General features: G+C 48.1%; 2 protein-coding genes and 4 non-coding genes across 11 annotated transcripts; 5 read left to right on the top strand and 1 right to left on the bottom strand.

The window, feature by feature from the left end:
* Positions 1–268: 268 nt before the first annotated feature.
* On the bottom strand, positions 269–8,964 carry MED22 (mediator complex subunit 22). 6 transcript variants are annotated; one of them, XM_037398982.1, is made up of 4 exons: positions 8,805–8,964; positions 8,279–8,359; positions 5,810–6,018; positions 269–1,600 (listed from the first exon to the last, which is right to left on the bottom strand). In XM_037398982.1, the coding sequence occupies exons 1-4, from the start codon at positions 8,925–8,927 to the stop codon at positions 1,402–1,404; spliced, it is 612 nt and encodes a 203-aa protein (XP_037254879.1). In that variant the 5' UTR covers positions 8,928–8,964; the 3' UTR covers positions 269–1,401. The 6 variants fall into 6 exon arrangements, with proteins under 6 accessions (XP_037254879.1, XP_037254880.1, XP_037254881.1 ...); XM_037398983.1 differs by having other exon boundaries at positions 269–1,594; XM_037398984.1 differs by lacking the exon at positions 8,279–8,359.
* Positions 8,965–9,035: 71 nt separating this feature from the next.
* Positions 9,036–13,299, top strand: RPL7A (ribosomal protein L7a). The gene is made up of 8 exons (XM_037399362.1): positions 9,036–9,125; positions 9,628–9,748; positions 10,186–10,335; positions 11,171–11,311; positions 11,674–11,753; positions 12,091–12,221; positions 12,583–12,652; positions 13,125–13,299. The coding sequence occupies exons 1-8, from the start codon at positions 9,123–9,125 to the stop codon at positions 13,227–13,229; spliced, it is 801 nt and encodes a 266-aa protein (XP_037255259.1). The 5' UTR covers positions 9,036–9,122; the 3' UTR covers positions 13,230–13,299.
* Positions 10,045–10,117, top strand: LOC119154197. The gene has a single exon (XR_005106372.1). It is a non-coding gene; the product is annotated as a small nucleolar RNA SNORD24 (small nucleolar RNA).
* Positions 11,039–11,100, top strand: LOC119154199. The gene has a single exon (XR_005106373.1). It is a non-coding gene; the product is annotated as a small nucleolar RNA SNORD24 (small nucleolar RNA).
* LOC119154196 lies at positions 11,425–11,501 on the top strand. The gene has a single exon (XR_005106371.1). It is a non-coding gene; the product is annotated as a small nucleolar RNA SNORD36 (small nucleolar RNA).
* LOC119154194 lies at positions 11,946–12,018 on the top strand. Its single transcript, XR_005106369.1, has one exon. It is a non-coding gene; the product is annotated as a small nucleolar RNA SNORD36 (small nucleolar RNA).
* Positions 13,300–13,442: the final 143 nt, after the last annotated feature.

Raw genomic sequence — 13,442 nt, 5'->3', positions numbered from 1 at the left:
GCCGCAGTCCGCTGGGCCCAGGCGCCGGGGTCCCCGCGCTGCCCCCGTTTCCTCCGGTCGGCCCCCAGCCACCCGCAGGGAGCCCCCCGGTCCGTGCAGCGCCCGGCCGGCTACCGGCGGTGGCGATCAGAGGCCGGCCTGTACCGGCCCGGGCGGGCCTAACAGCAAGAACGATTTCAGTGGCACAGGCCCCAAGCGGGGTATCCAAGCACATCCCCTGTAATATCCTGCTGTCACAAAGCCTGGTGGCTGAAAACACACGCCTTAAAAATTATACAAAAGAGTTAGTTTTATTAAATCACCTAATTACAAAAATAAACGGAATGGAAGAAAATTAAAAGAAAACAAATTACACCAAAATTCACATCCTGGGAAACCAATGTTACAGCAGAATGCTGGGAAGCTCAGCTACGCGGCTGGAATGCACCCGTAGCTCCGCCGTGCCCACCCGTGCTCCAGTTCAGCTGCGCGGCTCTGGGTGACCAACCACCACAAAGGGGAAGGGCAGATGTGCCCAGTGCCAAACAGCTGCAGAACAAGCACCGAACATGTTTCTTTGGAAGGAAACTAAGAGTACCCGAGTATCCCTCACTGCTCCATACACCCCAGTCATCTCAAGATTTTTTATTAGACAAAACCATTAGCCAGCATTAACACTGGGTTCATGTTAGCTCAGACTATGTTAACAACTTCTGTTAACTGAAAAATGAATCAGACTAATGAAAGCATGTTGGAGCTTCTATCTGTGGCCTCAAGCAAATGGGAACATCAATACCTCAGTCTGATTGCTCAGTCTGCCCCGTCCTCCTCAAAAGGGAGTACACTGCTCTTCAATAATAATCTCCTGAGCCTCCTCCCCAGCGCCTGCGAGCAAGAAGTTCAAGTTCGTGAAGCACTTTGACAGTGAAGACTGCCTACAAGATTCTTACTCTAAAGTAGAATGGAGGTTGTCGGCTGCCATCCTGAGAGTGCTTTAATGCAGCCAGAATGTCAGTAAGCAGGCTAAAACCCCCACAACATGTACTGCCCCCACATTTGGCTCAAGTTTATCCCAAGCAAATTCAACTCCCGACACTCCGGCGTGTAGTTACTGAGATATGGCAACAGACTGGATTTCTAATGAACTCTACACATAAACTATCACGTAAAAGCAAACCTAACTCTTAACTTGTTAGAACAATCAATTTGGTATTTACTTATCACTATCTCTTCAGGGAGAGGAACACTCATGGCAATGTCCCAGGGGTGGAGAAAGCCCTGTGGCTATCCAGCCAGCAGAAACCTGCAAACACAGCTCCAGTGCCTTCCCCTGACAGCAGGAGATGCGCAGTACAGCAGGTGGAAGACTTCCAGCAGTGCAGTGCTGCCAGGAGGAACACCATCAGCAGCAGTGGATCCTCTTCAGGAGTGCTCTGTGGGGCCTGCCCCATGCCCGTTCACGTGAGGGTGCGATGGGGTTGAACTCTGGGAGGTAGCAACACTCTGCTCTGCTGTGGCAGCTGTCAGAGGCATGGAGAGGCTTTCGGGGGACAACGTGGCAAAGTCTTGTCTCCAGTAGGCTTCGCACAGTGGAAGATCATTGCTGTCACACAGACTGTAGCTTTCCAGAAAAAACAACCCCAGTAAGGAGAGACAGCAGGTGCAATAAGAGAGGAGGGGAGGGAGGGAAAGGGTGAGGGGAGCAAGACAGAAGCAAAGCATTAAGAAAATGGCAAAAAACGTTCCTGGAGGTAAGGTCTGCGTTCACAAATTCATGACAAGTCTTGTGACACTGGCCTTTCCTAAGACACCCCTTAAGGGCTGGTCTCGAACCTCACAGGCCTGGTGAGGATCAGGGGAATTTCAGAGGCAGAACATTTGCTACAAACTAAAACAGAGACTCAGTTCTAGTCCAGATGCTCTGCGTCCCTGAAAAGATCTGTGCTGAAGTCCTGGCACCCCAAATATAGGAGTTCTGCTACTGATTGGAGTGAGACAATGACCTCATCTGCAATTACTTTACTTGGAATTAGATCACAACCTATGTGAGGAAAAAATTATAAACCCTGCTTTAAATTTAAAGTTCAGCACAATTATTTTAGGGCCTGTCCCTGTGATGATAAAAAAGAAACCTATTTGCACCCTTGCCCTTTCAAAAAAGTGCTCCAGTGAAGGTCTGGGTCTTCTATTGAAGCTCCTCAACCTGATTATGAAGTACTGATGGCTCCTACCATTTTCAGCAGAACCTGAACTAACAGTGCTTCTAAAAGCAGCTTGCTGGATTTGACCGCTGTAGATTATAGAGCTGGATGAACTAACCAGCAGTGTGGGAAAGTAATGTTTTTAAACAACTGGATAATTCTTGCCTGCGCTCTGAGGAAAACACCATGTGGAAAGGCTGAGAACTAAAAAGAGAAATGATGGAAGAAACTGGAACAAAATAAATTCCAAAGAGAGGAAGGAGCTGCACACACAAGAGACACCCAAGACAAAGCGAGTGCTGGAGCAGAAAGCAGCTTGCTTGCATTCAGAGTAAAACAAACCCAATGGGTCAAGTGATTTTGTTGTTGCAGCTTTATTTACATTTTTAATGTAAGGACTTGAATAGGTGCTTAGGGAGATATATTAAGTGTTGAAATATGAGACATGTGAAATTGCACAAACATCAAACATGTTGAGATCTGACCCCACACTCAAGACAGCTCCTGTGATCTCAGAGGAGGGAGCAATGGAACATAAATGCAAGTTTGGGGTTTAGGATGACAGAAGGCAAGCTGGACTTGGAGTTACCGCTTTGGAGAATAAGCACGCAAAGCACTAGCTGCAAGCATCTGCTTCTAAGCTTTTTTCTGGTAGTTGTCACCCAGCTGGTTTTGCAGTAGAAGTGAGAAGGCAGTGGATACAGACAAGTTTTATATCTGGGGCCTTTGTAAAATCCCTTGGAAGATCACCCCTCGCTACAGTTCCCAATGCACAGTGAGGCTGGGTTCAATTAGCAAAGACCTTCAGGACTGAACCAGAACTATGACTCTTTTTCTGTCAGTCTTAGAACTCAGGCCACGGCTTCCAAAGAGAACCTGGTCACAGCATCCACCACATCTTGGCAGGGGAGTTACTAACAAAATTTGAGCTGCATCAGAAGCATAACTGCTTTTCCTGCTGCCCCAGTTAGAACAGTTCCAAAAGTCTAAGCTTTGCCTCTCAATGTAGAACTCCTTAGATGTCAGGGTCAATGTGCAGCTACTGCACAGCCCATAACAGCACCAGCCAGCCTACTACTCCGTCCTTTGACTGAGGGTTTCTCAGCTCATGGAAGAGACTTAACTACTCCCCTCGAGGCATACAGCCAGGTCTGTGCGCAGAGGAACAGCTCTAGGAAACTACCTGAACACAGGGACTGAAAGCAAAGATTCCTTCAGAACAAGTTTTAGTTTCAACGACCTGCTTTCATGTCTCCTCATCAAACACCCATGTGCACTTCTAAAGCCTGGCAATGAAACCTGACCCTACAACAGAGACATCCTATTAGTCACTCACTACGGGCAAGGGGCTACCTCCTCAGCTCCTTTAGCACAATGGCAGTGACAAACGCTGGGCAGGAGACACTCCCTTCCACAGGCCTTTCGCAGCAGGTGGGAGCAGTGCACAGAAACCACACAAGCTACACAGCCTGGGGCAGCTCTCAGCTCGGCACCCGGAGGTGTGTGGCCACAGGGAGCTCACTTTGCTATGGCCTTCTCTGGAGGGACAACCTAAAACAAACTAAGCAGTGACCTTCAGGGAAACTGGAGCATGGGAGAGCAGTTTGGCAGGATGGCTGTATGGAACCCATGCCCTGGCCTCATGGGACTGCACACCTCTTTATAAATCCGGTGGGATCAAGACTCATGAGAAAGTAACAGATGGTGCAGAAAGGCAACCCCAGCCAGGCTCCCAGGACAGCCCGGAATACCCACTTATGGGCAACCTGGCTACTGCATTTGCAGCCATTTAAACATGATTATCACTCTATGACCAGGTGACTTGACAGAAACCCTTTTTCCCCACATTAGACAAGAAGTTTTCATTAAAAATATCTTGGTATTCTAATTATAAAAGGACTTCAAATAAATCACTCTCTATTTACACACACACACAATTTCTTTGGTGCAGAAAAAGACAGGAAAGAGCACAGGAAGGGAGTAAGTGCTAAAAGCAAACGACTAAGTGCTACATGATAACAGGTTTCCATGAAACTATCATAGCTCTGTAGAGTTGCCACATTTCCTCACGTCATATCCACTCTTACAAAAGTGAGCACAAAGACACATCCATTTGGTGTAAGCCAACATTTCATAGAATCATAGAATGGTTTGTGTTGGAGGGGACCTTAAAGATCATCTAGTTCCACCCCTCCTGCCATGGGCAGGGACACCTTCCCCTAGAATGAAGTGCTTAGATGTGCTTAGATGTTAGCTCTGTTACAAAGGGTTGCTTCACGTGGCGTCTGGTGCCAGGCTGGTGAACAGACTAGCAGAATGGTCAAAACCCCTTCGTTCAAACATTAAAGCTACAGACACACAGTGGTGGCAGTCTGGCAACAGTGTGAGGGAAGCATGTCTGGCACACACGAGTGAGGCACTATGGTCCCCCACTGCATCACTGTGGATACGGCTCACTGCTGTGCTGTACGCAGCCTGAGCCGTGGGGCCTGGACTGGTGCTTGGGTTTGCAACTGCCACTCTTCATTTCTGAGATATTTCTAGGATCCCTTGCCACCCCCCTAAAAACTGAGTAAAGTTTGAAAAACAACTCTAAACTTTTACCTCTAGTTTTCTTCCAATGTCGTAGCAGTTCCTAAGCTGTGTCTTATCATTATCTTTTTACTCTTAAAATACATATATTACTCATAAACAATGGCCTAACTTCCACAGATATTGAGCAATTAGTTGACTTAGCTGGGATTATAGGCATTCAGCATTTTTAGAAAGAAGGGAAAGGCAAAAATAGAAAACTTAGTCATTGAAATTTTAAATAAGATTTTTAAAAGTTAAGTTTTTGTTTAGAAGTCATAGCATTATTGCACTGACTTCACTTAGCTTGGACAGTGCAGCCAAAATAGTCAGGTTCTTACTGTTTTCTCCTGCTTTCATTTACTGCATCATCAACTAGAAGTGCTGGAGTGCATGACAGAAAATAGAATAAAAAAATAAAGTGTCTGAATTCTCTAAAGCCTGTTTTCTAAGAGACTCTTTAAAATACTAAAAAACCCACAAACTAATCAGTAATAAGTCATTATTACATAGAAAATCCTATCATAATACTTCATAGTTCAATGAAACCGAGCAAGTCTTTGTTGCTCATTTCAAATGTTTACCCCAACAGGACTTCAGGCAGCTGGGGGCAGTGGACTACAAGGTAAAAGGCACGCTTGTGAAAGAACTCACCACAAAGACGTGGTGATCACATCAATCTCTTCTCTCTAGGGAGAGACAGACGTTCCTCCAGAGGGATACTCAGAAGCCTACACCCCCAAAGGAAATTCATCTCCTTTTACAATGATTACAAAGGAAGCCTAAGCAAATGATCTGTGAAATCTAGCCAACTAAAGCATGCACCTAGAGTTGGATGCTGTGAGTACCTCCTTCACCATGACAACACCCTGTACAGGATCAACAAGAAAAAGGCAGTTGCTTTAGCTGCAGACAAAGTCTGACCTAATTAAAAACAGGAGTGAAATTTTGTTGGGAACATTCTCAAGACCTGTACTCTAAGGACTACTTGTTTGTCTGGTCTAACTACCCCAAAAGGGCTGGAGTAATAAGGCAGAAGTCCACCGCCCTATTTGTACCTGGAAGAGTAATATTCTTCTTCTAGCTCATACAGGTCAATGGAGATCTCATCCCGTAGTGCAATCAACTTCTTGTCACATTCCTCCTGCAAGCTTCTCAGCTGCTGGTTGCGCTGGTTGATAGCTTCATTCACAGAAGGGAAATCATTGAGGATCAAGAACTGCTTCAGGTCAGACACAAGCTTCATCAGGGACTCACCAGCTCGGACCTTGTAGCAGGGAGAAAAATCACATAGCACTTATGTCCTGGTTTCGGCTGGGATAGACGTAAGCTACGGGAAGTTGGGAAGGGACACAAGGGAAGTCCAGCTGACCTGGACTAGGCAAAGACATACCATGGGACATCAACCCCATGGTTTATAAAGGGGGGGTGGGGTAGGCCGAGGCTTGCAGGTCCTTGCTCAGGGACTGGCAGGGCATCTGTTAGCGGGTGGTGAGCAGTTGCATTGTGCATCACTAGTTTGCTTTTCTCCCTTCCCTGTGGATTTAATTCCTCTCCCCTTCCCCCTCGTTATGTTATTGTTATCATAACTACTGTTCTTTTGGTTTTCTATTTTTTCAATTATTTAATTGTTCTTATCTCAACCCCTGAGTTTTACATTCCTTTCTGATTCTCCTCCCCTGCCTCTGGATGAGGGGGGAGTGAGTGAGCGGCTGCATGGCCCTGAATTACTGGCTGTAGTTAAACAGTGCTTTTTGGCACCCAACTTGGGGCTCGAAGGGTTGAGGATGACAACAGGTCCAGCCAGAGTGTGTTAGAACAAAACTGCTGTTGGTATTGACATGCGGAATCGTACTTCACAACTTGAGGAGAGTTATAAAGCAGGTATGTTTACCGCAGTGCCACGTGCAAGGGGGATCGCTCCTCCTAACTTGCACCCTTAATTTTATTCATAATACATATTCATACAGTGAAGTTGGTTAGTTCTGCCCAGAGTCTACATCTACTAATTATTGCTTAGCTGCTTTCTCGCCTCAGTTTAAAGGTACAGTTCATTTTAAATTCACTACGCATGCTCCCTGAGCAGGGGCTCCATCCTCTTTGGGGGGGCCATTTGAGTAGGAGGTCGAGCAGGGGCTCCATCCTCTTTGGGGGGGGGCGGCATTTGAGTAGGAGGTCGTGATCTCCCACTACCACAATTATTTTACCCTAGTGTCTTTGAGTCTTATCACTTCAGTAGTTTGTTTTCTTTTAGCCGTTAGCATGTCCTTGTTAGATGGCTCCTTATTTACATTCTTGTTGAGCTCATCTACATCTGTATGAACTGTCCCTTCCTGAAGTGCTGAGTGGGCCCACAGACAGCAGGCTCTCGCTGGCATGCTGATGTTTCCGTTATCTATGCAGTTCCTGTCTACAGCAGAGTTTTAGGGTTTTCACTATATTTTCTTGCATCAGTATTCATTGTGTTGGATCAATAATCGTTGGCCACAATGCTGATTTTTCTGCTCTTGATATTGCTGCCCATGGTCACAGGGTTGCATTATTCAATTTACTTGCAGTATGTATTCCCTGTTGTGCTGTTTGTTCTCCCTGGGACCTGGGCTAAAGCTGTCATAGTGCTGTACTATACTGTACTGGTTTATGGTATGATGGACTCACTAGTTGTAAACCTAATCTGGTCTGTGTATGCGCTGGTGTTATCACCCCTGTGTGTCAGGTGGTCCCTGGCGGGGAATGCCAACAACTGCACCTTTGCCTTCATTCTTCTGGAGAGTCAGCCTATGGGTGGGGTCCACACCTCCCCCTTCTCCCCAGGGCTAATTACTGAAGTGTTTAGGATTTCTGGAAATTCTGAATATCTCTGGTCCATTGGAAGCACCATAGCGCAGGTCCTGACCCTATTGCTAGCAATACTGAATGTGGTTTTCACCTGCTGGATCCGGTGGAGATCTAAGCAGCTAATTGTAACTACTGTAGCCTCCCCAGCAGAAACAACAGCTGCTCCAGCCCCTGTGCCAGGTGCTGTGGCTGCTCCAGCCCCTGTGGTGAGCACTGTAGTTACCTTGGCCCCCACACCGCGTGATGCAAAAGACCAACACTTGTCAGAATCGGTGTCCCCTGTACAGAAGAAGAAATGGAAATTCCTTTCTGATTCTCTTCCCCACCCCTCTGGTTGAGGGGGGAGTGAGCAAGGGGCTGTGTGGCACTTAATTACGTGCTGGGGTTAAACCATGACAACACAGTATCAACACAAACAGTGCTTTGCTCCAGTTCTAAAAGATCTCCCAAGCTGCTCCTTCAGCCCAAGTGAATAAAGTAAAAACTCCCAATCACGTGAGGATTCTGACAGGAGCCCATAGCTAACAAGCAAGGCTACCCAGCCTTCCCCAGCCACTCCAAACAGCAGGTTAACTCTTCTAACAGCAGTCCTCCTGAGTGTTAATAGGGCTGCCCTAGAGGCAACGCTGAACCCAACAGTACCTGAAGGATGTGCTGCCCGCTGATTTGTACAGCAGAGTGCTACTCACAATGTTTGCGGCTCTGACATGCATCTCATAGTTATCTTGTTCACCCTGAGTTGCTCGAGACACCTGAGTTTCATCCTCAATCTAAAGAGAAAAGGATACATACCCACCTTTACATACTAAAATCCTGACGGATGATTTCTACCTTGTAAGGCATCTCCTTTCAGTTCAATCCACACCTGGAGGCCTAGGGCAGGCTGTGGACCACCTATGGCACCCACACATCACTTCTGCTGACCCCCCGCTTGCTCTTGTGGTTCCTCCCGGCTCAGCACCCCCGGCTGCCCTCGGCGGCACCGGGAGAGAGGTCCCCCCATCTCCCCCCTCACAGCCTCGCTCTCCCCTGGCAGCCATCCCCTCTCCCCTCAGGGACCCCACTCCCGTCCCTCCTTAGAGCTGCCCCCGGGACAACCGGCCCCTCCTCAGAGCTGCCCCGGAGGACAACCCGCCCCTCTCCCCTCAGGAGCCCGGGTGCTCTGGCGGGTGCGGCCCTCTCCCCTCAGGGCTCACAGCTACGGCCCATACCCACCTTGGCCGTTTTGATGATTTCAGTGAAGTTGTCCATGATGGACTTGACATCATCCTTGAGGCGCTTGTTGTAGGACTGCAGCAGGGTCTCCTTGCTCTGTGGCAGCACCCTCTGCTGCGCCATGGCGGCCCCACGCCTCCCTTCCCTTCCCTTCCCTGCCCTGCCCTGCCCTGCCCTGCCCCGCCCCGCGCCGCCCCGCCCCGCCCCGCCCCGCGCCGCCCCGCGCCGCCCCGCGCCGTCCTCTCGCGAGAGGAGCGGTGGCGCCCCGTAGATATTTCCCAGCATGCACCACTCCGCCTTTCTCTTCCGCCGTCCAAGATGGTAAGTGCTGGTGGGGTCGCTGCCATCCGCCGTCATCCGCCTGCATCGCCGGGCCGCGGCCTCGCGGGGAGGCCTGGGGGGAGGCGTGGGAGGGGTGGTCGGTGCCCGAGTGGCGGTGCCCGGGGCCGGGCCTGGGCCTGCGGCCCGCCCGCAGCGGTGCGGCCTGGCAGCGCGGCCCGGGGACGTGGGGCTTCTCCCGCCTCGGGCAGTGGGGCGGCCGGGCCGCGGATGCCGGGCCGGGCTGGGTGGCCGGTAGCCCGCGCTGGGGCTGTCTGCGCTGCTGGCGGGGCTGGGGGGCGCCGGCCGAGCAGATCCGCGGGCGGTTCGTGGAGTTGTTAAAGCCAAAGCGAAGCGTTTGCTGCCGCCGGAGGAGCGAGGCCGCGCCGGGAGGCGGCCGGGCCGCTGAAACGCCGGGAAAAACGCGTTTCCAAGGCGGACTGAAAGCTCTCCAGTACGCAGGTGTTGGAGGCAAAAGAAAGAAGGGTGTGTTTCTTACTTACAGCCGAAAGGGAAGAAGGCCAAGGGTAAGAAGGTGGCACCAGCCCCTGCTGTAGTGAAGAAGCAGGAGGCTAAGAAGGTTGTCAATCCCCTGTTTGAGAAGAGGCCCAAGAACTTTGGCATCGGTGAGTAAAGGGATATTTGGGCTATTTGCTCCAGCGGTTTTTTTGTTGTATGGACAAATGTCTAAATTGTAAACAGAAGCATGTAATAAAGCTGTGGAGTGGCAAGAGTGATGAGGCCTGGTTGCTTGCAATTAAAGAGTTGCCCTCCATTAGGTGTATGAAGGTGCTATGGACAATTTGCTGAATTTCCCATATTATACAGTTTCATTATATGATTCTGTTGTAATGAATCTTGCTCTTCTGCGTGTGGTGCGGTAAATTAATTCAGACTTGGGCAGTGTCATTGTTGTACAGGGTGCAGATGATGTGAAAGAATATTTGCTATCTGAGTGATAGTGCTGACACATTACCACCAAGATCACTGATGCATCCGTGCCTGTTCTGTGCTGTGGCTCTGTGGGTTTGGAACGGCTTTGAGTTAAAGTCTGTATTTTTAGGACAGGATATCCAGCCGAAGCGTGATCTCACACGTTTTGTGAAATGGCCGCGGTACATCAGGCTGCAGCGTCAGAGGTCTATTCTTTACAAACGCTTGAAGGTGCCTCCTGCAATTAACCAGTTCACGCAGGCTTTGGATCGCCAGACAGGTAAGGATGTGGCCTGTGCAGTTCTCTTGACTTGGGTCATTAACAGGATGTGCCTCAGAGCAGAGGAAAGAAACTGAAATGAGACTTAACAAAAGTAAGCTGGAGAGTATCTTTGGAAGCATTTTAGGGAGGCTTTAGTAGTGACTGGGGTGAGGTGAACAGCAAGTTGCTGTCTGAACATGCTGGGTTAAGCCTTGATAGCTGCTGTGTACTTTGTAAAGGGGTATAGAAAATGCCAAAGTTCCTCTTTAATGACCCAAACCCAGAGTTATCTTAACTGTGTGTTCCCATCGGAGTCTGCTCTTCCAGTTTGATGTAGAACCACCTGGGGTTCTTTTAACTACGTAAGCAGACAGTTTGAGAAATCTCCATGAGTGCAGGCTGTGGAGGGAAAGCCAGCGTCCTGCAGGCTGACACTGAAACTGGGGAAGAAGGAGCTTCAGGGTATTCTGTGAAAGAGTAAATAGTCTTTTCCAGGGGACAGCGTCTTTGTAAGAAACTTTTGACCTGTGTAGAGCAAGTCCCTCGTAGGTGTTGCCAAACAAGGTGCTTGCTTTAAAGGAGAAAGTGCACCACCTTTAACTGTAATTGCTGTGGGGGTCCACAGGCATTTCCTCATCCAAACAGTGAAGGAGCTTTCACTGCCAGCAGAGGTGCACATAGAGGTAAACGGGGGATCTAAAGGTGCTCTGCTCTTGCGCTGTGCAAATGATGTTAACTTTTTGCTAAATACAATTGATGACAACCACCAAGATCGCTGATGCAATTCAGTATTTTGAAAAGTAGCGCTTACATTTTCAGGTCACGCAACTAACTAGTAGATGTTCTCTTTCAGCTACACAGCTTCTGAAGCTGGCACACAAATACAGGCCAGAAAATAAGCAAGAGAAGAAGCAGAGGCTACTGGCTCGTGCTGAGCAGAAAGCTGCAGGAAAGGGAGATGCTCCAACTAAGCGGCCACCAGTCCTGCGAGCAGGTAACTTAGTCCGTGAACTTGGCAACTTATGTCTGTAGGAGCGTGGCACTTTGAGAGAAAACTGGTAAGAAGAGTTAGTGCTCTGCTTCAACCAAGCAGGACTGGACAAGCTATTGCAATGATGTATGAATTTCTTCACCTGAGCTCAAAGTGAAGAGCAAAATAGACGAGCTTTTTAACCCTGAGCTATAGCAAATTGTCCATGGAATAGCTGCTTTGTGCAACTGAGTGGATATGAAAAGTTTTCATAACTTTCATAATGAAACTGTGCTGTGGAATCTGAGCTGGTTGTATGAGGCTTATACAAAAGCTCTGAAAATCAACTGCATAGAATCAAAGCTTATCTATAACTTGTTTTTCAGGTATCAACAGTGTCACGACTCTGGTAGAGAACAAGAAAGCTCAGCTTGTAGTTATTGCCCATGATGTAGACCCCATTGAGGTAAGAACACTCACTGGTACATTTTGCAGGCTGCCTGCATAACTTAAGCTGAGGCCAGAACCGGACTTGGGGTTGAAAATGCATTTTAGGGCAAACTTACTGCATGAAAAGAGAATGCAGAAAGACACATTACTGGAACTGGAATGCTTTTGCGTGTTCCTAGTTGTCCTGATATACAATGAAGCTTGGCCTTTGCAGTGATGTATGAATTTCTTCACCTGAATCAATAATGAAGAGTAAAAAGAGCTTTTTAACACTGAGCAATTGCCACAGCCCAGGCTGATTCAAAGCACAAGATGTTGTCCTTCAGTTACACAGCACGCTCTCTTTTTTTCAGCTGGTGGTCTTCTTGCCAGCTCTGTGCCGTAAGATGGGAGTGCCATACTGCATCATCAAGGGTAAAGCCAGACTGGGACGACTGGTCCACAGGAAAACTTGCACCTCTGTTGCTTTCACCCAAGTTAACCCGTAAGTGTTCTGTGGGTGAAGGTTTGATTCTCTGTGGAGAAGGCAGACTGCCCATAAGCACACTGTAGGGCAGATAGATAGCAACCTTGGGTGTCTAGTTTAAAAGCAGTAAAACTGAAATGCTACCTCTATAATTTCTAATACAGATGTCCTTTTGTATGAAGAGCCCTATTGCATCCTGAAGATAGATCATTTTGGTTTACCAAAATGGATGGTCACTCTAAAATATGTAAAAACTATTAATCTGAGCAGTGCAGGTTCCTAAAGTACTGATGGCTGGAGTCGTTAACCCTTTGCAAGTGATGCTTATGCTTTACCTGAAAAATCATGTTGCTGTTATGACTAAAACTATCACCAACAGGGAGGACAAGGGAGCCCTTGCAAAGCTGGTGGAGGCTGTCAAGACCAACTACAATGACAGATATGATGAGGTACAATTATTTGTGCTGCTAGTCTTGTCTTACAGTTTATACTGTTAACACTCTCAAAAGCTTCTCAGAGAAATGCAAGTTATTTCAGACATAGTGACATTAGCTTAAAGCCTGTTGGGTGTGTTGTACCTAGACTTGCTTACAGTGTGTCCAGGTTTTTTAGCTGAGGGTGGGGTAAAACATGAACACTTGTCACCAAGGTGTAGAAGTAAGCAGCTATCATGGGGCTAGGGTTGTAGAGGGCAACAGCTTCTGCTAGGCTGAACTCCCAAGTCCAGATGTGATGGCTGAATCCAGCACTATTTGTGGGGAAGGATTTTAAACTCTTGTATCTCTGCACTGTCTCAAAACAGTGTAGGGCTTCCTAGTTCAAGGAGCTGCTCTTGTGCAAAAAGGCACGGAATTCAGCGAGTTGATTGAATGACATGGTAAAGCTGTATAAGGCATCTAACCTCTTCTCACTTCTTTGCAGATCCGTCGTCACTGGGGTGGTAATGTCTTGGGTCCAAAATCGGTGGCTCGCATTGCTAAGCTTGAAAAAGCCAAGGCTAAAGAACTGGCTACTAAGCTGGGCTGAAGATGTACTGGATTGCTACCTTTTTTTGTGTACATAAAAAAGAATAAACCCCCAGATGAAGTTACAGTGATCTGTGTTAATTGGGAGTGTTCTGGGCACTGGGTAGTTCATCAGTGTCACCTTGCTTCTCTGTTTGCCTTCCATCAAGTGATGGAACAGTGTTGCACAGAACAGCTGCATGGAGTAGGCCATTCACATGAACAACTGCCCATA

The sequence above is a fragment of the Falco rusticolus genome, chromosome 9, assembly GCF_015220075.1.
Source record: "Falco rusticolus isolate bFalRus1 chromosome 9, bFalRus1.pri, whole genome shotgun sequence".
Classification (NCBI taxonomy): domain Eukaryota; kingdom Metazoa; phylum Chordata; class Aves; order Falconiformes; family Falconidae; genus Falco; species Falco rusticolus.
Note: the sequence above shows the minus strand (reverse complement) of the source record. Positions and strands in the feature narration are given on the sequence as shown.